At 26.6% G+C, this 24,895-nt stretch overlaps 1 protein-coding gene across 7 annotated transcripts in view; it reads right to left on the bottom strand.

The window, feature by feature from the left end:
• The window catches only part of LOC127283981 (zinc finger protein 629-like), a 103,951-nt gene that overhangs the window by 57,090 nt on the left and 21,966 nt on the right, over positions 1–24,895 (bottom strand). For 5 of the 7 annotated variants that reach the window (XM_051309205.1, XM_051309208.1, XM_051309207.1 and 2 more), the window contains 2 exons: positions 8,997–9,897; positions 1,693–1,785 (listed from right to left, as the gene is read on the bottom strand). In XM_051309205.1, coding sequence (XP_051165162.1) covers positions 1,693–1,785; positions 8,997–9,875 — 972 coding nt within the window. In that variant the 5' untranslated portion in view covers positions 9,876–9,897. The remainder of the gene's footprint in view (positions 1–1,692; positions 1,786–8,996; positions 9,898–24,895) is intronic. The other 2 variants (XM_051309209.1, XM_051309206.1) reach the window with 1 other exon arrangement.

The following is a 24,895-nucleotide window of genomic DNA, read 5'->3' as shown; positions in this document are numbered from 1 at the left end:
AAAAACTACTTTTTAGTTTGAGGTTATGTTAATGGATCGAACCTCCTTAAATAATATATTAATAAAATTTTAAAATAACGAATTACTCTGTAAATTTAAATTGGTAAAAATTTTAAAGGGAGGCGACACCTCCAATTTTGACACAGTTAAATTTTAATTATTAAACGAGGTTATATTTTTTTTCTTGCATAATTTTGACTCTAAAAACATACAGGATGGTTAAAAAAATAAAAATGTTGACTATTTTTCCATTTTTTTTTTTTAATGATTCTTAAGAATCTATGGTATGGATTTCAAAAATATTAATTTTTTCAAAAAAATAAAAATTCTAAAATAGTCAAAAATTTAAAATTTGTTTTTTAGACCACCTATGTTTTTTGGGTTCTAAATGATGCAAAAAAAATATAACCTCGTTTAATAATTTAAATTTAAGTGGTTTCAAATTGGGGGTGGTTACTAATTACTAATTCGATAGTAAAAGAATTTTTTTTACTATTAATAAATTTAACTAATTCGATTGTAAAAAATATTTTTTTTTATTATTAGTAAAATTTAACTAATTCCAAAGCAAAAAGTGAGTCACTAAAAGCCCGTTTTCACTGTGTGGATAAATTTAATCTTTCGTGAGGTTAAAGGCAGAATATATCTACTGTCTTTAACATCTCGGAAGAATAAAATTTATTCGCACGGTGAAAACGGGCTCTAATTGAAATTAGTTAAAAATTTTCACTAATTCAAATTTAGAGAGTAAGTTAATTGGAATTTTGAATTTAAATGCTTTTTAACAACTTTTCTTTGTAAAAACTTTTAAGAACGCAATTTTTAAAACTTAAATTTTAATTTAAAATTTAAATATATATATATATCTAGTTTTTTTTTTTTTTACAATTGAACGAACATGAATTATATGATTAGTAAATCGTTAAACTTTCAAAAACATATGAAAACTAATAGTTAATATTATAAGCAATGATTAATTGATGAATGAGGGAATTCAATTTCTAAAAAATTTGAATTAACAGTAATCCCCGATTTTTGTTATAATAATGTGTATGTGATCTAATGAAAAATCGGATTATTATTATTATTATTTTTTTTAAAGAGTTATTTACAATATGTTTGTATAGAGAAATCGGTGGTTGGAAACATCCTTATTAATTAGTGGTTCGACGGTTATTATTAGAGACGATACGACGATTTTAACTGGCAGGGAGAGCAGCGGATAGCAAAGCATTTGGGCACATGCAGCAGACCCACATGCAAATTTTTATTTGAATATATTACGTTTCCACTGAATTTTAACAGAAGCGTTATATTTATGTATCGATAATATCTTTCGTGATAAAAGCTTTTATTATTTACTCTCATTTTATATATATATGGACACATTTTAGTGCAATAATTTAGATTCAATTATTAAAACATTGACTATATATATATATTCCAAAAATGATATAATACGATACATAATACGCTGCAATTATAATAAATATATATATGCATTGCTATTGTAAAAATATGTCGCAATATCATCCGCAACCTAACGACCTTATTTTATCGACGATTGCAGATGAGTGCGGGGTTGAGCTGGCGGTAGTCATTATTGATATATAAATGCAGAGGAAAGAGAAATACAAGAACAAGAATAATCGATGAAATATAAAGTTAAAAGTGCAAAAAAAAGGAACTCACCGGATCTGGGGGAATCCTATAGTCCGTCGATATTTCACTACTCGCACTGCGTTCATCTGTCGATCGATCCCAGTCCACTTCCTTTTTTAATGACTGTAAATAACAGATATTTTAAATATCGTAAAAAATATTTTTAATTTTAATGGGGGTTTTTTTTTCTGTTTGTTAGTTTTGAACAAAAATTGTTGTGTTTTGTTATTTTCTTTCTTTTTTTTTCTATTATTTTTAAGGGTTGGTTCGAATAGAAAAAAACCTGGACTCAAAGAGAAATATAATATAATTTTCATGTCAAATTAGTGTAAAAATAATAATAATAATAATAATACATGAAAAAAATTATTTGATAAAAATTGGACAATTTTTAAAAAATTCGTGTACCATTTTGGCTCTGCTATTTCGAATTTTGAAAAATAGACAACGGACTCGTAATCAGGGACCCTCAAAACCCCTGAATAACAAGTTTCAAACAAATCTAATCAATTTTTAAAAATTCTTCTGCCATATTGCCGCCGCCATTTTTTAATTTGAAAAACTGACAACGGATTCGTAATTAGGGGACCCCAAAAACCTCCGAGTGTCAAATTTGTAAGCAAATCTGATGAATTTCTTAAAATTTGTCCGCCATATTGGCTCCGTTATTTTGAATTTTGAATAATCGACAACGGATTTGTAATCAGTGACGTCAAAAACCCCTCAGTAACAAGTTTCAAACAAATTTGATCAAATTTTAAAAATTCGTCCGCCATATTCGATCGGCCATTTTGAATTTTGAAAATCTGATGCCAAATTCGTAATCAGCGACCCCAAAAATCCCTGAGTAACAAGTTTTAAACAAATATGATCAAATTTTAAAAATTCGTCCGCCATATTGGTTCCGACATTTTGAATCTTAAAAAATCGACAACGGATTTGTAATCAGTGACGTCAAAAACCCCTCAGTAATAAGTTTAAAATAAATCTGATCAAATTTTAAAAATTCCTCCGCCATATTGGAGTCGCCATTCTGAATTTTGAATAATCGACAACGGATTCGTAATCAGTGACACCAAAAACCCCTCAGTAACAAGTTTCAAACAAATTTGATCAAATTTCAAAAATTCGTCCGCCATATTCAAAATTCGTAATCAGCGACCCCAAAAACCCCTAAGTAACAAGTTTTAAACAAAAATGATCAAATTTTAAAAATTCGTCCGCCATATTGGTTCCGCCATTTTGAATTTAAAAATTTTTATTATATTTTTTAATTGTGAGTGTAAATTTTTTAATTTTAAAAAATAAAATTTATCTAAAGTAAATATATATTTTATTCATTGTCATTTATTTGATATTTTCAGATCTGAAGAAAATTGCTAATACGGGAGTGCTGGAATTTTTAAATTTGAGAAAAGGAAGATATTTTTAGTGTTGTAAACTTTTTTTTGTCATTTTAGTAAAATTCATTTTTTTTGTTACGGGAGTGTTGGAAATTCTTAAAATCGCGATCGCTAAAATTTTTTTTTAGAAAAAGTATTTTATTACTAATTTAAAAAATTGGTTTCGGGAGTGTTCGAAATTCTTAAAATCGCGATCACCTAAATTTTTGTTAGAAGAAGTATTTTGTTTCATAATTTAAAAAATTGGTTTCGGGAGTGTTCGAAATTTTTTTTAATCGCGTGTGTTTACGGCAGATCTCAACGTTCAAAATAAATGATACATCGACTGCAGGCTAAGGTTAGTGATTTATATTTTTTTATAAATAATAATTACATGCAATTGTTTTTTTTTTTTTTACTAAAATTTTTTTTTATATACAAAGGTTTTTTTTAAAGCTCATGAAATTATTTCTCAAAAGCATTATATAATTACATTTTATATTTAAAGTATTTTTATTAACAGCTTGTGATTGTTAGGTCCATAATGTTAAACTTTACTCTTAAAATATTAAATGAAATTATTTAAGATCCTGCAACGAAAAAAAATATTCTTGTATTCAGAGGAAATTTCCTCTTACAGAATCCTCTTGAATTTTATTCTTAAAACAAGAGTATTACTCTTTAAATGAGTATATTTTCCTCTAATTTCAAGAGGATCGAAACAAAAGGACTATTTTAGAGCATTCCTCTTATATTCAGAATAATCTTTTTAGAATAAAAATAATACTCTTAGAATTTTGAATAATCATGATGGAGTTGCAACTTACACAATACGTGCCTTATTTTGAAGGTAAAAGAAATTTTTAAGAAAATTTAAATAATTTTGAGGTTGTGCTATTTAAAATTTTATTTTATTATGATTTTTATTTAAAATTTATTTAAAATAAATTTTCAAATTTAATGAATTATATGTTTTGCGCATAAAAATATTATATATATATATATAATATTATAATATAGATTAATATATGACATACAAACTAGATGATTGAATTTTTATAATTTTAGAGTTCTTTTTAAGATGATATTTTCCTCTTAAAATAAGAATATCCTCTTAAATTAAGAGGAATAATTTTACATAAAGGGCAATCCTCTTAAACCTAAAGGACATCCTTTTGCAGCATATACTAGAGGAAAATATGCATTGAAATAAGAGGAATCCTCTTGAAACAAGAGGATTTTTTTTCGGTGTGTGGAAATATTTTGTTTCGCATCATATTTTAGACATTTCCACAAAATCTCATTGTCAGATCAATCGCACTGAAAAAATTATATTCTAAGTTTAAGAATACTTTTTTTGGAGCCTACTTAAGAATATTTCCAATGCATTTTATTCTTCAAGTTAGAATACAAAATATTCTTAAAGTATGAAACATTTCTTAAATTAAGAAATATTCTACAGACAGAAGAAAAAATTTTTATTTTAAGAAATTTTTCTTGTTTTAAGAATATTATATTCTAACTTTAACAATAAAATGCATGGGAAATATTCTTAAATAGTCGCCAATACGATATTCTTAAAATTAGAATATAATTTTTTCAGTGTTTATTCAATATTTTAAGATTAAAGTGCCCGCAAAAATTAATATTGTAGATCTAAAAATCACATGCTGTTAAATAAATAACGTTTTAAAAGTGCTCTATAAGCGATAATTTTTTCATTAGTACTTATTAAACACTAACAGAGAAACAAATTTTTTATTCCTGGAAAACCGAAAAATGTCTGGGAATTTATTTTTTAAGATTCAGTCCAGGTGGAAAAATTATGCATAATTTTTTTTTTTGCCTATAAGTTGGTTACCCTGTATAACATCATTTTGAGTCCAGGTTCTCTTTAATTTATAAATTTTTTCGGTAAACATTTATGGCTTTTGCGTTTAAATCGTAAAATACATCAAAACTTCTGAGCGCACTATAGGAACTTAAAATCATTAAATATGTACATTAAAAAAAAAAGATTGGATGGGGTACCCATTTTTTTCTTAGCAAATGTTTATAATTTGCTATAAAGTGTCTAAAGAAAAAAAATGATAGCGTCATTTTAGACGTCATTTGTCGTATGACATGGTTTTGTGTCATTTGAAGTTTCCATACTAAAGTTATAGTTTTCTATATACATACATTAATATTAAATTCTAATATACTTCACTTATTTAAAGTGAAGCTTATTTTAACCCTTTGAGAACACTGTGTTCTTTTCAGGCAAAAAAAGTTTTTTTTTTGGTTCACTTGTGCATAATTTTTCTGATTTTTGTAACTAAATATTGGAATAATATATTTTTCATGTAGTAAATCTCCAATTTCCAACTCTGGTTTTCAGATAAGAATCCTTACTTAATTTTAAATAACAACAAAGAAGATATCGATCACTCCCAGTCAGTATTCTAATTCGGAGTGATCGATATCTTCTTTGTTATTTATTTAAAATACGACCGAGTGATAAATTCTTAATTTATACTTATTTAATTTTTTTTTTTAAACTTATTTAAAAATCAAAATTTTTTAAAGAAAAATTTGGTTCTCAAAAGATTAATTGGTTTTTTGTGAATTTCATATTAAGGTTATGTGCCTCAGAATTTTTCTTAAACTAACAAAATCAAAATCACTTTTAAACTATAAACGAAAAACGGGATTTAATTTTAAATCCAATCTGCCCTAAGTTGATCTTGAAAAATAAATCAAAAATTGGTACATATTAAATCTTTCAAAACACACTTTAAAATTTCATTTTGGAACTAAAGAAACGGTTATGTACTTCATTTAGAAAATATTTTGTTATTTTTGGGCCCGATTTCAAAGTTATTTTTTTTTTTATCATTTTGAAGCTTTTTTTAATCCAGAAATATTCAAAAATTGTTTTTCAAAAATAAATTTTACTGCTGAATTTTGTTTGTTCAGTACAAAAAGAAACAATTATTATAACAATTTTGAAAGCTTCAAAACTTTCAAAATAATTTAATTCTAAAATCCATAAACGATTTTTTAACTCACAAAACATTAAAAATTATTATTTTTCAAAAACAAATTTTGTTCTGAATTGTACTGGTTCAACACAAAAAGAAACAATTACAACATTTAGGAAAATAAACAAATTTTTTTTTTAAATAATTCAGTTTTTAAATCCAAAAATAAATTTTATAATCCAGAATTGTTCAAAAACAATTGCAGGTATTCAGGTTATCATTCTGACGTACAAGAGTAAGAATCCATGAGCATTTTTTTTTTCTATTGCTCTTAAATGTTTCTTCTCGTCACGAAATTTGTTTGTGAAAAATAATAATTTCTCAATATTTTTGTGTTAAAAAAATCATTTTTAGATTTTAAAATTAAAAAAATTTAAAATTTTCGAAAATATTACAGACGATTCTTTTTGTGCTTGGTTTTGCACAATTCAGCACAAAATTTTGTTTTTAAAAAATAATAATTTGTAATCTTTTGTGGGTTAAAAAATTGTTTTTGGAATTTAGAATTAAATTATTTCGAAAAATTTTATAGTTTACAAAATTGTTACAATTTAAAAAAATTTTATAAGAAATAATTATATTTTATAGACGAATTTTCATTTTTTGAATTAGCATTTAACAGAATTTCGTTTTATACGAACTTTTACTTAACAAAAATTTTAGCTACCAAATTTTCGTTTGGCAGAATTTTTATTTGAAGTCACTTAATTTGCATAACTTTTTATTTAAATAAATTTTAATTTAATCGAATTTTTGTGTGATTGGAATTTTTAAATAGCAGAAATTCCAATTCACCGAATTTTAATTTGTCCGAATTTTTATTTATACGATTTTTTAATTTATAAAATTTTTAAGACACTGAATTTTCATTTTTTCCGAAATTACAAATGACCAAACAAACAATTGACAGAAAGATTTCAGCGCAATTTTAAAAAATTGACCAATCACGATTTTTTTTTTTGATAATTTCTAATTGGTCAATTTTCAAAAATTGCGCTGAAATCGATTGTTTATTTGAAAAAATAAAAATTCGAAGTCTTAAAAATTCTATCCATTAAAAAGTGGTACTAATAAAAATTATGCCAAACAAAAATTCGAAGTAGCTAAAAATTTATATAAAAAGAAATTCTGTCAAATGGTTTTGCACAATTACTTGTTTTCAATTACATAAAAGATGCATTTTTGATCTTCAAAATGTTTTTTTTTTTTTTTTGAACAAAAATTATTATTTGAAAAAACAAAAATTGCGTTGCTAATTTTTTGAATGTCTTCAACTTGAAAATGAACAAAAATTTTGAAATCACTCGAAAATTAATAAAGTTACATGATATTTTCTACATAAGAACTACAGAAAACAGTTTTTTTTTTTGCTTTCGAAATGAAATTTTGAAAGTGTTACAGTTTTTCAAGCCCAATACAGTCCAGTCAAGTTAACATTTTTAGATGTTTTAACTTAGGACCTTAATTTTTTTTTTTTTTGCTGAAATTCTTTTTTTTTTAGGTAAAAATAAAGTACCTAAATTTGGTACTTCGAACTCCTATCGAAATCTAAATTTTTTTTTACAAGAAATATAGCTTCCACAAAAAACCCATAAAATAGCTCTAATAGTTTCCGAGATAAAGTTTCTTAAAGTTGACCCTTTTGAGATTTTACATACAATGTTAATAAATGAGATTCTATGTAAAACTTCACAAGGGTCAAGTTTGAGTGACTGTATCTCGAAAACTATTGGAGCTATCACGTTGTTCTTTTTTTGGCAAATTATCAGGAATTTAGTCAGCTTTAACTTTTTTGTTGGTCATTTTTTCAAAAAATCATTAGTTTCAAAGCTATATTCAAAAAACTGAAAAGTACTGGATTTTGGATAAAATCACGTTAAAAATTGTTTTTTTTTTTTTGGAAGCTATATCGCGGTAAAGTTTTGAGCTACAGGGTTCATTTTTTTTTATCAAATTACTCAGAATTTTCTACACTCTAAATCTGAATCAGTGAAAATTTCACTGAAGTCAAATCAGTGGCTCAGTTTTCTTTAATTCATCAGTGGAATTTCACTGGGAATCAGTAAAAACGATTGATATTGAATCCACCATTTTGAATTTTTGAAAACTAACACCGGATTCGTAATCAGCGACCCCAAAAACCCCCGAGTAACGAGTTTCAAGCGAATTGCATTAGATTTTCCAAAAGTCGTCTGCCATATTGGATCCGCCATTTTGAATTTTAAAAAACTAACATCGGATTCGTAATCAGCGACCCCAAAAACCCCCGAGTAAATAATTTCAAGCAAATTTGAGCCTTTTTCAAAATTCGTCCGCCATATTGGATCCGCCATTTTGTATTTTCAAAAACGGACTTCAGATTCGTAATCAGCGACCCCAAAAACCCCCGAGTAACAAATTTCAGGCAAATTGGTTCAATTTTTTAAAAAGTCGTCCGACATATTGGATCCGCCATTTTGAATTTTGAAAACTAACATCGGATTCGTAATCAGCGACCCCAAAAACCCCCGAGTAAATAATTTCAAGCAAATTTGAGCATTTTTTAAAATTTCGTCTACTAAGTTATGATTTTGTAAAAAATTTTGAATTTGGACGCCATTTTTGGTACGCCATCTTGAATTTAAAAAAAAACCTTTTGCATCATTTTCATGTCTGAACATTTAGGGTTTTATGCATCTCCTAAAGCGAATAGCTTCGAAAAATAATAATTTACAATAAAGTCCTGAGTTAAAACATGATATGCCTTGTTTTTCGACTAATTTGACTGGACTAATAGAGTATAATCCCATTGAAAGTTTTTTTTTTCCACCATCACACAGTATAATTAAAAAATTGTCCTGTTTCCGCTGACCAATCTTTTCTCTGAATGTATATTTAATATTAAAATACATGAAATTAAAATTACGAGAGTGAAAAAAAAAGCACTTACAAGCGGAACTTGTTGCACTGGGGGTAATCCCGAAGGTCCAGCTAATGGCTCTGTACTGTGCGGGGACGGAAGCCGACTTTGTGGTAGATTTAAGGGTGGCGCACCTCCTCCTCCTCCTCCACCTCCAGGTGCACTGCTGTTATTATTACTGAGACTCATGTCACTAGGGCCACTGTGTACAGAAATTGGACTAATAGAACCTCTCGTTTCTTCTAAACTAGTTGCGTCCTCGGAATCTCTCCTTGGTCGATCGAGTGCCAATGGACCAGGACAGGGACTCGCAGGACCACCCGTTGGCGATGCTGGACATTCAGTCATGTCAACAGCCTCGTTAGGTTCACTGGGTGCACGTGGTATTTGTTGAGGTTGTTCACATTCTTTTGCCGGTTCTCTTTCTCGTTCCTTATCCTTGTCCCCTCTATCACGATGTTCACGCTCCCGAATTGTCTCCGAACTTGTATTGTGTTGCTGATGCTGTTGTTGTTGTTGTTCCTCCCTCGACGCGACTGCCGCATTAATATTTGTCATGTCTGCTAAACCCTTGACCTTGAGGCTTTCAGCGGTCTTGAGAAGGGCTGACAATTGACAATATTCAACGTTCACTTCTCCCTTGTACATGAAGTCAACTAGGGTACGCAGCTCGGAGAAGCGGACGTCCTTGAGGATGACAATGGGGTGGCGATTCGGGTGGTCAAGGAACAAGGCTTGGAAGTAGCTGGAGCACGCGGAGAGGACGACCTTGTGCGCACGGATAGAAGGTCCCTCCGTGCACGCCAGCGTTACGTCCACCAGCGATTCCGTCTCTAGTAGCTGACTGAACACACCCAGCAAGTTGCTCTGATGATTGTTCCACCTCAGGCAGTAATGCTCACTTCCCATGTCTGAACTGCCCGCAACCCTGCTGCAATCAATAAAAATCTATTAGTTCAATTCATTTTGTTTTTTGTTTTTTTTTGTTTTTTATATAATACTGGCTACTACTATTATTATTACAGCTGGGAAAAATGATTTCTCTCCAGCTCAGATTTTAATTACATAATCACTCGGAAAGAGATAGAAATAAGAATTTTGAAAAAAGGTACAGTTTCATGTGGGTTGAGGATAAATCAGAGATTTATTATTGAGACGCGAGAAAATGATTTGATAAGGGGAATGTAATTGCGTTTTTATAATAAACGGTAATTATGTTTCATTTGAGATTACTCGATTTTATTAGTTGCAATATGGTGGTTCTTTTTGTTAGGTTCAATTGAAGGTATCATTAATACTGGTTTTGGAATTAATTTTGCAGTTTTAGTTCAATTTTATAGGAGTTTTTTTTTATAAAGACACGCTGATGTACAAAGTTTAGGTATACTTGTTCAAAAATTTTTTGTTGTAATTTTCAATTCATAAAATAGGTTAAAAAGGTTCTTTAAAGATTTTCTCTCTAAATTCTAATTAGTGAAAAGTGAGCTAAGAATTTAGATTAGTTAACATTTTTATTCATTTTTAGTAAAAACACTAATTTGATTTAGTAGTTTAAAATTTTTTTAGTGTAGTTTTGGTAAAAAGTGACTAGAAATTAGTGATAATTCTTACTAATTTAAATTAGAAGCTCACTTTTCACCAATTCAGATTTAGAGAGTTTGAAATCTAAAAGTCCACGCAGACTACGATAGTATTTTAGAAATTCAAATTTTTCGAAAACTGTTAGTTGTATTTCCGTAATTTTTATGTAATTTGCTTACTTAAGATTCTAAATAAATGCCACAACTATTGTTTCTCGAATTTGCTCTTTGAGATTTTGGGTTAAAAATGTGATATTACCGACTGTTGGCTCTGATTTTTAAAATTCAAAATTTCAGTTACAATGATTTAGTTAAATTTTCATATTTTCATATTAGGTATCTTGAGTTTCATAACTATTTATATATATTTTTTTAAAAATTTATTCCTTATATTAAAACTGTTGATTAGAAATCTGTCCTTAGATTTTCCGAGTTGCCATACTTTAACCTAAATTTCAAATGTTCGAATTATTTAAAGGTCGAATTCCATAAAGTCGAATTTTAATAACCATTTTACTAAATTTTTGTAAAGTTTAAAAAAAAATTCATTTGCCATATTAGATCTGTCATTTTGTGTTTTAAAAATTTTATGTCAGATTTGTAATCCGACTTTGAAAACTCCTAGATAATGGGTTTTAATATATTTATATATATTTTTTATAATTGTTAATTTAACAAAATTTCTTTGGCAATTAATGTCAAATTTAAAAAAAAACCTGTAGGTATTAAAAATTAAAAAAAAAACGTTTATAAACATATAAATTTTTTTTATATAATACCCCTTAAAAATCATGCTTAAAATCTTCCTATAGTTTTAATAAAAAAATTAATCAAAATTAGTTTTTCTTTGCTTTTGAGATGTTAATTAATTAATTAATGTTAATAAAAAATATAATATTTTACAATGAAATAAAGTTACTTTAATTCTGAACTTACCAATTGAAAACTTATATAATTCCGCATCCAACGAGTCTTATATGAACTATTTTGGATTGGTTGATTTTTAATAAACAATTAGTTAACATTGCAATTTTTTTTTATTAAAAATCCACCAACCTAAAACACTTCATATAGGGCTCGTTGCATGCGGAATTACATAAGCCTTCAATTGGTAAGTTCAGAATTAAGGTAACTTTATTTCTTTGAAAAATATTACATTTTTTATTAACAATAATTTATTAATAAATATCTCAAAAACAAACCAAAAAATATATTTTCTTTAATTTGTTAATTAAAAGTACCTATAAATATTTTAAGCTTTATTTTAACGGTTTAAAAAAAAAGATTGAAAAATATTTTTAATTATTAAAAAAAAGAGGTAAATTTTGAAATTGAAAAGAATTTTGCCTCACATATATTATAATTTGTAATTTGCAATATATAATCTATAATTTATAAAGAGTTAAAAAAATTTTCCATAAATAAATTATAATACATTTTAAAGTTCAGAATTTTTATTTCAGCTTTATGTTCACTTTGCAATTTTTTTTTTATCTACATATTTTAGTTTTTTTAAATGAGGTTTTAAAATAAATATAATATGACAGGAGAAATAAATTAACAATTTAAAAAACTATTTGAAATGAAAAATAACAAAAAAATTGCATTTGCAATACCAAAAGGATTTATAAAAATTGTAAAACTTACACATTGAAAAAGAAAATTTATTTAATTCAAAATAATCGACTATTATTAAATAAATATTTATTTGTATTAAATAAAAATAATTATTATTTGAAATGATATTTGTTTTAAATAAAAAAATTATTGGTTCAAATACAATTTATTTAATTCAAATAAAAATTATTTGATTCAAGTAAATATTTATTTGATAATAGTCAAGTAAAATCAAAAAAAAAAAATTTTTTTTCACTGCATTATAGTTAATTATTAGGTAAACATAAATTACAAATTTTTGCAAACCATATTCAAGATTGTAGTAAAGAAAAAAAAATATAAAAAACATTTATATAATATTATATTTTTAAACTATTAGACATATATTCCTCTAATACATAAATTTATCGAGACGATAATTGTTTTCAAGATATTGGTTTTTTTTCTTTCCTATTTTCTGTCTGTTAATCTTTTTTATTGTATAGAAAAGAAATTTTGCAATCTTAATCTTTTTTTTTTCAAAAACTATTTAACAATGTTTAAAGTGAGATATCGTTTATCGATATATGTGTAAATTGAAATACTATTTAGAAATACTTTTTTTTTAAATATTTTTTTTTAATTCTCAAGCTTTAAAAGAGAATGGATCTTTTATAAAAAAATATTTGCCTTTATATCAGAATAAAAATCGGATAATGTATATATGAGAGAATTATAAAAATGTCTTCTATCATATATGGACGATCCTGAGGAAGTAATAGCACTAATGACCCTCGATAAACGCAACGTATACCTGTCTCGCGTTACCGACTAACGCAATACTTATCTCCCATTTTGCTTTTACATAATACTTTATCAATCGCACTAAAGCGTAGATTGTGAAGTCTCACGAGTTGCATATACTCCACACACAATACATGCATATAAATATATATATATATATAGTCTATTTGACGCATTTTCATACTAACACAATCATCATCATCACCACACTAGGCAAGCATAACGCATAACCACTTCGATATTATCGATTCTTTACGCCACCACACGTGGTCAATACTAGAAGAGAGAGAGAGAGAGAGAGATAATAGTTGCCAATGATAAAAGTTTTTAAGTATATTGTTAACTAAGTTGACTATTTTTAAGTATTATATGCATTTTAACTATAATACCCAGTAATTTTTTTTTTTTTTTGCAACAAAGAAAGTTTCATTCGCATTCGTGAATTATTAAAAACTTTATTAGTGTCCTCACTTGGAAACTATAAGCTTTGAATGAATGTTGTTATTATTATTATTATTGATTATTTTGTCGGTTAAACAAGGCACATATCTACATTGTATATGATAATTAGTGTCTGTCTAGGCAAAAGAATGTTTATTTATAAAAGTATTATATAGAAGCAAAAAAAAAAAAAAAAATTTATTTAATCGTAAAAAATTATTTTTCTTAATTATTGAAAATTTATTTTTCAAAAAATAACATTTAATGTGCTTTACAATTTTTTTTTTTCTAATTGTTTAATTAATTTTACATTTTTTATATTCCGTTTAAGATTATTATACACATCTAGAGAAAAGATTTCTTTGATTTAGAGAAACAGAAAAAAAAAATATTTCCTTGCTTGAAACAAAAAAAATCTTTTCAGTTTTAAAGAATTTTGTTGCTTCAAATCCAAAGAAATTCCAGCATTAATAGGGTCAGTTGGAGTAAATCGAAACAGTAGTTATTTCAGTTAAATAAAAAATTTTAAAAATAAATACGGCCTCAAACCTTGAATCTTAGATCACCCCCCCCCCCAACAAGGTTTGGGGCCGTATTTATTTTTAAAATTTTTTATTTAACTGAAATAACTACTGTTTCGATTTTTACCCCTTGTTTCTATTTACCCCAACTGATCGTATAGGGTAAAAAAAACATTTATTTGAATTAAATAAAAAATTTCTTTGAATGCCGAATTTTCATTTTTCCGAAATTACAAATGGCCGAAACAAGCAAACGACGGAAAAATTTGGGTAAAGTTTTTGATAATTGACCAATTAAAAATTATCATGAAAATCGTGATTGGTCAATTTTTAAAATTCTGCCAAAATCTTTCTGTCGATTTTGTTTGTTCGGACAAATGAAAATTCGGCGTGTTAATAATTCTATACATTAAAAATTCGTATAAATAAAAATTCGGTGAATTTGAATTTTCGCAATTTAAAAATTCCAATCACGTAAAATTTCATTGAAGGAGAATTCTGTTAAATTAAAATTCGATTAAACTAAAATTCTCTTAAATAAAAAGTAATGTATAAAAAAAATATTCGATAGCTAAAAATTATGGTAGGTATTTCAAAATTTATATGTAAAAAGAATTAGAAACTTGAAAATTTGTCTAAATATAAATAATTCTAAAAAAATACTACCTATAAAATGGAAATTCTAATTAATGATTTTTATGAAATAATCATGTGTCCCCTTAATTTTTAATTAATTACAATTATTTTATTTTTATATAATTATATAATTTATAAAAATATAAATACAATAACAATAATTTAATAATTAAAATTATAAAATAAATTTTTTAAAAGGAAAAATAAATTCTTCTTCTTTTTCCATGTCTTGTAAATTTTTGTTACAATAATTAAAATTTTTTAATTCTATTATAGAATAAAAATACTAAAGAGGGCGTATGTGTATGTGTGTGGTCCTAATTAGAAAAAAAAAAACGGTATTATCTTAAGAAAAAAGTTTAAAAAAAAAAAAAAAAATAATAATAATAAAGATCAGGAAATATATCTATAGAGATAAAAGCGCGCACATCCAAGGTGAAACGTATATGAATTGCTCAGTGGATGCAAACGGTTCGGTCGCTCGCTCGCTCGGTCGGTTGACTGGTTAGAAGTGATGCATTCGATAAGCAGAATGTATGTGAACTCCCACACCACAAAAGCGTTTCCTCTTCATCTCACACCTACTGTATGATTTATGCCCATCACTTCATACAGTATCCTGTCGTTATCAGACAGTATTTTACATTTATTTCAAAACTAGTACCATAGCCGCGCGTGTTTTTGCGCAGACATTTCTCTAAATATTGCTCTCTGGGAATGCCGCGCGCGCGCGCGCGTTGTAAGAAATTTATTCTGTGGCAAACGAAAGTCATTTTCAATTCGAATCTGATAATAAATAAATTCACACTCATATATTTCTTCTTTATTTACATTATTTTATTCATTTTGCAAATATTATTGTATATATATATATATATATATATATATATATATATATATATATATATGTGTGTACAATAAATGCCGTCTGAAATTGTCGGTTACGCTTGACGTGCGTAGAGTGGAAATTTGATGCAGACTTTAAAGTAAGATATTTTAAGTTAGATATATATATATACTTGAAACTTAGATGGTTGGAAAGCTGATAAAATTCTGCGTCTGTATATCAAGAATTTTTTGGAGCGATTATAACACCGGAAACGATTAAAGAAAAAAGTGCACAATTTTTCTACTTTTGTATACTAATGTTTTTGACTCCCGGCATAATCTACACGGAAAAAAAGAAAAAGTAATTTTTACTACTTTCATAGTAAAATTGGACCTGTCCGAAGTTTCTGCGCAACTCTGGCAACTTTTACTCAAAAAATAGTAAAATTTACTATTTTTGTAATAATTTTTACTATTTCTGGAGTAAAATTTACTATTTCTGAAGCAAATTTTACTATTTTTGGAGTAAAAGTTGCCATAGATGCGCAGAAACTTCGGACAGATCCCATTTTACTATGAAAGTAGTAAAAATTACTTTTTCTTTTTTCCCGTGTATAGAGTAATGTATAGAGAAACTTTTAAACTTTTACAACATAATCTTTAAGATCTTATTAACTTTAATTTACTTTTTTGAAACTTGAAAAATGTTTTGTGATTACTGACATATGTTAAAAATTGTTCGAGTATGTTTTTTTTTTAACGTTTTTCAGAAATCACAAAACATTTTGTAAGTTTCAAGAAATTAAATTAAAGCTAAGATCTTAAAGATTATGTTGTAAAAGTTTAAAATTTTCTTCATACATTACACTAGATTAGGGGCCGTCAATAAACTACGTTTCCAATTTTTCATTATTTTTAGACCCCCTCCTCCCCCTCATTACCATTGCGATAAATGCATTTTCTTTTTTTTAGACTTTTTGACCCCTTCCACCCTAAAATAGGTAATGTAGTTTATGGCCGGCCCTTTATGCCGGGAGTCAAAAAAATTAGTACGAAAGTAGTAAAATTGTATATATTTTTATAACTTAAAATATCTTGCTTTATTAAATTCAGCATCAAATTTTCACTCTACGCACGTCAAGCGTACCGACAATTTCTGACAGTATACTGTATATATGGGCGATTTTCCGCGCAGCCGTATAATTTAATTATTGCCGTTATTAATTTTTTTTTACAATTTAATTTAATAAGAATTAAATTATAATATATTAATACTCTCTCAATTTTGAATCAATGAAATTTCACTAGTGAAATAGCTAGAAGTCGGCTACTAAATCATTTAGTGAAATTTTCACTGAAAATCAGTCATATATCATACTGATTTCCAGTGAAAATTTCACTAAATGAATAAGCTAATCTGTTTTACCAATTACCGATAATACAGATTGAAATTTTCACTGGAAATCAGTATGATATTTGACTGATTTTCAGTGAAAATTTCACTAAATGATTCAGTAACCGACTTTTATAGCTATTTCACCAGTAAAATGTCTCTGATTCAAATTGAGAGAGTAATTATTAAATTTATTGTAAAATATATGAAAGAAGTTAATTATTGCTTTTGCTAAAGTATAACGAAGTTTTGTTTTGATTTTTATGAAATAATTCAGTTTTATTAAAAGGCTTCACCATGACACATAAAACTGGGGACAAGAATTAACATCGAAAAAATAATTTAAAAAAAAACAAATTTTTCCAACCAGCACCATATAGAATTTAATTCTACTAATTTAGACAATAAGAAAATGAAAATAGGAAATAAATTAATTAACGAATTTTACTAAAAATATTAATTTTAAAACTGGTACTGATAACGGGCATAACCATGACGATTCGGCTCTCTAATTTGCATTTAAAAAAGAAATCATAATGTTATAAATAAAAGTAGCTATTGTTTTTTTTTTTTTTTTTGTTCAAAAAACACATAAATTATTTTTTCACGTTGGATTCATTACAATACACCGTCCGACAAAATTTAACTTTTTTTTTGACCCACAAAAAAATTTAACATTTTCGGAAACTAGGACCCAAAAAAAATACCCGTGTCTGACCGTTTTGCTAGATCAAGTGATTTGTGGTTTTTAGGGGTAAAAACAGACCCTAAATAAAAAGTGACAAGATATCTTTTAAAAATTATTAATATTTTATAAAACTTGGTATCTGGCGGTTTTTGGGGTCGCTGATTATTAATCTGATGTCAGATTTTCAAAATTCAAAATGTCGGATTCAATATGGCGGTCAAATTTTAAAAAGTTATTAAATTTTTTTAAACCCTCGTATCTAGGGGTTTTTTGGGTTGCTCATGACGAATCTGATGTTAAATTGTCAAAATTCAAAATGGCGGATATAAAATAAAAAAATAATAACTTTTTAAAAATTTTATCGCCATATTGGATCCGCCATTTTGAATTTTGAAAATCTGACATCAGATTAATAATCAGTGACCCCGAGAACCCCCAAATATCAAGTATTATAAAATATTAATAATTTTTAAAAGATATCTTGTCACTTTTCATTTAGGGGTTGTTTTCACCCCTAAAAACCACAAACAACTTGATCTAGCAAAACGACCAGACACGGGAATTTTTTTTTGGGTCCTAGTTTCCGAAAATGTTAAATTTTTTTGTGGGTCAACAATTGTGTCGAACGGTGATATACGCAAAACTTATTTCTTAAAAAACATACTGAACAAGAAATTATACGCTACGTGGAGAATCACCCGCATATGCAAAAAATATATTCGAATCTTTTTAATTTTAATTTTTTGATCTCATTTTTTTTATTTTTTTTAAAAATGAAATTTTTTACATTCTTTTTTAATAACGTTAAAAGTATAATAATAATAATTAATGAAAATTGTTCCCGTGTGGAAAAGTGATGTGTGCCCCCAGTGGGGGCCCTTATGGATCGCCCTCATGGAAACGACATGCTCATCGATGAGGGCGCCCGCACGGGCGATCCATGAGAGCGCCCTTGTGGGCCCTCACGTTTGCCCTCAAGTTTGCCATAATGTTTTTTAATCAATAATATTAATAATAAAAGTTAATTAATAATAAATAAGCTTAAGTTATGAATAAATAACATATTTATTTAATAATTATTCAATTTTAAATTAAATTCTTACTCAAATTGAATTTATTAATTAACGTTCTAATTAATTAACTGTCGGATATAATTAAAAGTAATAATAAATTAATTAATTAAAAAATTAAAAAATATTTAATTTATGCATACTATTAACGGATATTTTCATTTTTTAATTAATTCATACATAGAATTAATGATTAAACGCAAACCTGAGAAATAAATAAATCTAACGCATGGGGGGAATCGAACCTACGACCTATGGACTATGAGTCTAACGCTTTACCAACTACGCTACGCACGCTACTTTAAAACGAATGCTAACTTCTTGATGCTATTTAAACTTGAAAAATACCTAACAAAGAAAAGTGCTTAACATCATTTAGTTAAAGTTAAGATATTAAATTATATTTTCCAATCAAATGCAATTTATAAAATATAATTAATTATATGCTTTATGATTATTATCATGAATCATCTCAGGTGAATTTTCAAAAAAAGTGTAAATATATTTTTATTAAAAACGCGTTTTTCGTTCTTCTGAATCATTATAAACATTAATTTTTTGGTGATAAAAAAATATTTGAATTTTGAACTTAGAAAATTTTGCTAATCGATCATGAGGGCGATCCATGCGAAGCCCCTACGTTGCCCATCATGGATTCGCCATATGGATCAGCCCTCATGGGCCCCCGCCGGGGGCCCCGAACTCTTGAGGGCAAGATCGTGGCTTTTTCCACATGGGTTATTGTATAAACTTTGCAAATTGCATCGTGTGCGGTAAATCTACGGCAAAATTATATTTATTTAATCGAAGTTATTTTCTCTGAAAGTTACAATTAGTTTGATTTTGATTATGATTTTGTGCTTTTTTTATATATATATATCCATATAGAAAGAGAGAGAAAATTTTATGGAGTAAATTCACGTGAGCTTTATAAATGCACGCATACTTGCGTGTCGGAGGCATTGATGATTCGTTGCTCGTTGCGATACTAATTGCGTGCTTCGATAGCTTCGAGCAATTTGCACGGCGTTGTGGTGACGAGTTTCAATACCTTTAGCACTTAATATTGTTACCCTGTTAACACTATACGCCTGTTACGCAATTCGAAAATGGAAAATGAACTGCAGCTGGAACAATCGCGCAATAACTAGAAGAGACGCTTTTTGTTCATTTGGAATATGTAACTAATTATTGCCTTTGCTCTCAAATATTCACGTTTTTTTTTGTCTCCTATTCTTTATCTCTATTATTTTATTTTTTTATTATGAGTATAGTACTCACAAAAAAAATTTGAAAAGTTTTTTTTTTTTTTTTTGCTTCACTTAATTCAAATTCTAGATATGGTGTTAAAAAAAACTACTGTTATTAACAAGTTTATAATGTATTATATACATATGATATAAAAAAGAGGTAAATCATCAAGTATAAAAACTTGTATAATTTTTCATCGATTTGCATAAAACTTAATTTTTCAGGTTTCTTTTTTTTTTTAAGTAATTTTTCGTTTCTTGTAAAAAAATTTTCTACTTACAAAGTTGTTAAACTATGATATTAAAATGAGGTCTAAAGTTAAAAAAATTGATTTGTTTACAAAAAATTATTTTTTATATAAAATTTGTGTCTCAAATTCTGAACGTTCAAATGAAAAAAATAATTTGTTTGTCTATAAATTTTTTAAAAATTACTCTAGCAATGAAAAATTAACAAAATAGGTAGATTAAATTTTTAAAAAATTATTAATTTATTTTTCAATGGAAAAAAGCCATTTTTTCGATAATAATTTACAAATTTGAATTTATTAAAAATTTCTACCTCCAAAGTGATTGACCCTAAAATCAATCCTAATTTAAAATTTAGTTTTGTAATATCAAAATAAAAATTAAGATTTTTGAAAATTTATCATAAATTATAAACGGCTGTTTAGATGAAAAATTTGTTGATATTGTTTTTGTTTTGTTTTTTTATTTTTACGAGAAAGATTACGAAATTTTATTTATCGTACTCAAAATCTTTTATGTAAATTCTCATCATCAGAAATATAAATATTGCTATAAGTATAATAGTATACACGCTCAGGAAATCGCCGGACGTAATAATAATAATGCTGCCGGTCAGCGTAATAAAAGAAAAGTTGCACTTGATTTCTATGAATTGACGGTTTCGTTGTAACAGCGCGAGTTTGCAACCGTTGACAATATATTTTATAGAGGAGATAAAAAGGAATATAAATGAAGTTTATTCAAATTAATACATATAATATGACACGAGCTGTCAATGCATACGGCATTGTGTCTAATTTCAAAAAAAAAAAATTATTACCATCGACTGGGGTAAATTTTGAAAAGTAAAACGTAATTTTTTCCATTTTTTTTTTTGTTTTTTTAAATCAAATATTTAAATATTGCATTACAATTTTTTCCAAAGACGTAGAAAACCTTAAAAGTTTCCTTCAAGTTTTAATATGCAAAAATTAAATTTACTTTAATAGTTATTTAAAATTAATTTTTGTTCCATATTACCGCCGTAGTTATGGGGTAATTTTGAACAAATTATTTCAATTACAAAAACAACTGTATGATATTTTTTTTTGGTTAAAATTTTGTAGAAAAGCAAATAAAATAGAATAGCTAAAATTATAAAGCAAAAAAAAGTTACTGAAAAAAGTGAAAAAACTATAATGAATTTTTATATGGATAAAAAATTATTGATTAATTCAAAGATGTAATGAAATTTTTTCCATTTCCACAATTTCTAAAATTTTTTTCCTAATAAAAATAATATTTTACGTCTACCGAAAAAATATTGAGCTACTATTAAAAATCAAAGATCGGAATAGAAATATATTATAAAAAATTTAAACGAGAAAAAAAACTTGTTTGTCTCAAACTTAGTAAATTTACCCCAGTCGGCGTTATATATTCAAAAAATTTTCAAATATGCAGAATAAATAAGGAAAACACCTTCAAAAGATGCATTAATAAGAATTCATTAAATTCTTTATTCGCTTTCTTTACTTTTTTCTTTTTTTTTTTTTATTTATAAATTTTGATTTTTGTCGTCCAAAATGAAAAATCAATTTTTCTATGTCTGATGTTTCATAAAAAATCAGTTTCTTTCCATAAACAAATATATATATTATATATCGTAACGTGCATAGAACTGTTTTTAAAATAAAGTGCTATCGATTACATCGATGGGAATCAATTCCATGAACAAAACATATTCAAATGGATTATTCGACCATTGGGAATATTTTCCAGGGAAAAAAAAGAATACGTTAAATAGTATGACAGAAAGAGAGAGAGAGAAAAAAAATTTGTATGGCTTTTATGATTTTTAGTTTTAAACAAATTCAAATTTTTCTTTTTTCATTGGTAGAGTCTGTAAAACTGATGAGCATTTATTTTATTCTCTCGAATTAATTTTTATCAATCATTAGAAAAAACATCAGTATAACAATAGTAATAATGATAATAATAATATAGTAATAATAATAGTAATAAAAAAATTGTAATAATAAAATTTTATTATTATAATATAATAATAATATGTATATAAAATCGGAGACAACATATAAATAATTGACGTAAAATTTATACTTTTAAAAGTATAATTAATAATTGATGGAATATTGACTTCATAAAATTTGCTCGAAATTAATATTTAATTTTTTAACATTGAACTTTAAATATTAATTTTAATATTGAATTTATTATAAAATCTGATAAAATAAAAAATCGTGAAATAAATTTGCATTTAATACAGTGTGCATAAAATGTAGTTTTAATTTAATTTGTATTTTAATATTTAATCAATTTATACGTTAATGAATTTCCAATAAAGCAATGTAACTTTTTTAGACCAAATACGAATATGAAAATGAGTACAATAACTTTTAATAATCCGCGTTTTTTTAATAATTTTTTTTTTTTTTCTAATTTCCGTTTTTGTTTTTGTTACTACTAAAAATTTAAATATAAAATTCCAGTTTAATTTATAAAAAAAATGTTTACAAAAAAATATTTATTTTTTTTGAAAGTAATTAATAATAGTATCAAAAAAAATAAAAATCGGGGAAAAAAATATTTACCTGAAACAGCGATAAGTTTCACCTGGAACAACGATATATTTCACTAAAGCAGCGAAAGTTTTCACTATTCTAGAGAAATATATCGCTGTTCCAGATAATGATTTTTTTTCCGTGAACTTTAAAAGTTTTTGGTAGGATTTTTTTTTATAAATAATAAATTTTTTTTTATTATTTACTATCGTAAAAATTTAAAAAATTGTTTAAAATTTGTCAAGGAAAAAAAAATCGCAAAATATTTCAATGAAATTTGTAACAAGAAAAAAAAATGGAAATATAGATGAAAAGCAAAATACTGGAAGTATGCGATGCATCGACTGCATGTCGATGTTACATAAGATGTAAGAACGCAAGCCGCCGTTATTTATGTCATTTCAGAGGTTTTCTTTGGGTCAATCCATTTATAACAGCCAGACACGCATGTCTACCTATAGTTTAACATGTCGCAGTGCTTCCTTTATTTACGTGTGTGCTTGCATTCATATGTCACTTGCAAACATGCGTACACATACATATATATATATATATATATATATATATATACGGCCAAAAATTGCACAGAGCATTTATAATACTGTAACGCGTAATCGACGCTAAATTATGCAGCACCGGAAATGAAGAAAAATGTTAGGTATAATCAACTTTTTGGTACAGCTTAAGGAAAAACAAACAATATACCGTCCAACGTACGAAAATTGCAATTGTTTTTTTCTATACTTAACCAAAATTCTAAAATTTTATATAAAAATATTATAAACCACATTAAGTCGTGTCGTGGACATCGTTATAAAGATTTTCTCTAAGTTTTTGTAAGAAAATTAATTTTTTTTTATCTAAGTTATATAAACTTAAAGTTTGTATCATAACACCCCCGCTGTTGGGGTTATTATGGTACATTTTTTTTGTTAATGAAATAAAGTAAACATTTTTTTTGCGAATTAAACTGTATGAAAACTTTTAACACACATATTCTGGAAGTAATTTTTAAAAAGTTGCTAAAAACTCATTTTTATATCAACTTTATTACAATTATTGAATTTTTTTTAGGTTAGGTATGATATTTAAAAAAAAAATTAAATTAACACATTTTAAGCTAATTACCCACGTAGAAAGATTCCTTGGAAAGTGCTCCTGGGAATTTCTGCCGGAATTCTTATTGGAAGCTCCGACGGAATTCCGTCGGAAATTCCCAGGAGCACTTTTCTACGAATCTTTCCACGTGGGTAAACAGCTTAAATAAGGCTTAAAATAGACCCAAAAACCCTCAAGTAACAAGCTTCAAGCAAATTTGATTAATTTTTAATTGTGTCTTCCGTCATACTAGATCCGCCATTTTGAATTTTGAAAAACTGATGTCAAATTCGTAATCAGCGATCCTGAAAACCCCCGAGTAACAAGTTCCAAGCGAATCCGATCATTTTTTTAATTTTTCATTCTCCATATTGGATCTGCCATTTTTAATTTTGAAAAACTGATGTCAGATTCGTAATCAGTGACTTTGAAAACTACCTAATAACTAATCGCAGAAATATTTAAGAAGTTTTTTTTGTTTATTTTTTATGACACATAGTGTGTCATGAGCACTTTTAGCCACTTTTAGTTTTGACGAATGTGTCAGCGACAGGCAGCAGGTTAAAAAAAAATTACAATAAATTACAATTAAAACACTAGTATAAAGATTCGCTTTACTTGTTAATTTATTTTTTTTTTACAAAAAGTAATATTAAAAATTTAGTTTATTATCACTTTTTTCAAACAAAGAAAACTGGGGATGCCCTATTTTAAATAGAATAAAGTGGGTCAATGTTTGCAATGGTTGAGAAAAAGAAAGAATTTATATATTTCATAAAAAAAAATCTTCTTTAATATCTAATACAACCTTAATTTCGTTTTAAATTAAAAATTTTATTTAATAACGTTTATTTATTATGGCTGATGTTTAATAATTTAATTTTTATCCCTCTCATTCACCTCGAAAAAAGTAAAATATTCTCCATCAATTTAATAAACGCACACATTTAATAAAATACCGAAGCTTACGCAACAAAATCAATATTTATATAGTGAAACATAAAACCCAACGAATAAATTGCTATTTAATTTTTTTGCATTGAAATGAAAGGCTTATTCTTGTTTTCCGTGTATGTATATCATGACACCCGCAGAGGCTACAATTAACGCACACATATTTATATATTCATACGTAAAATTGTACACATATATATATATGCTTAATGCGTGTTCAGTGAAGTGCATATATATTCCACACGTGTTGATGCGTGGGA

Source organism: Leptopilina boulardi, unplaced genomic scaffold, assembly GCF_019393585.1.
Source record: "Leptopilina boulardi isolate dan_hultmark-lab unplaced genomic scaffold, ZJU_Lbou_2.1 LbouV2_316, whole genome shotgun sequence".
Classification (NCBI taxonomy): Eukaryota; Metazoa; Arthropoda; class Insecta; order Hymenoptera; family Figitidae; genus Leptopilina; species Leptopilina boulardi.
Note: the sequence above shows the minus strand (reverse complement) of the source record. Positions and strands in the feature narration are given on the sequence as shown.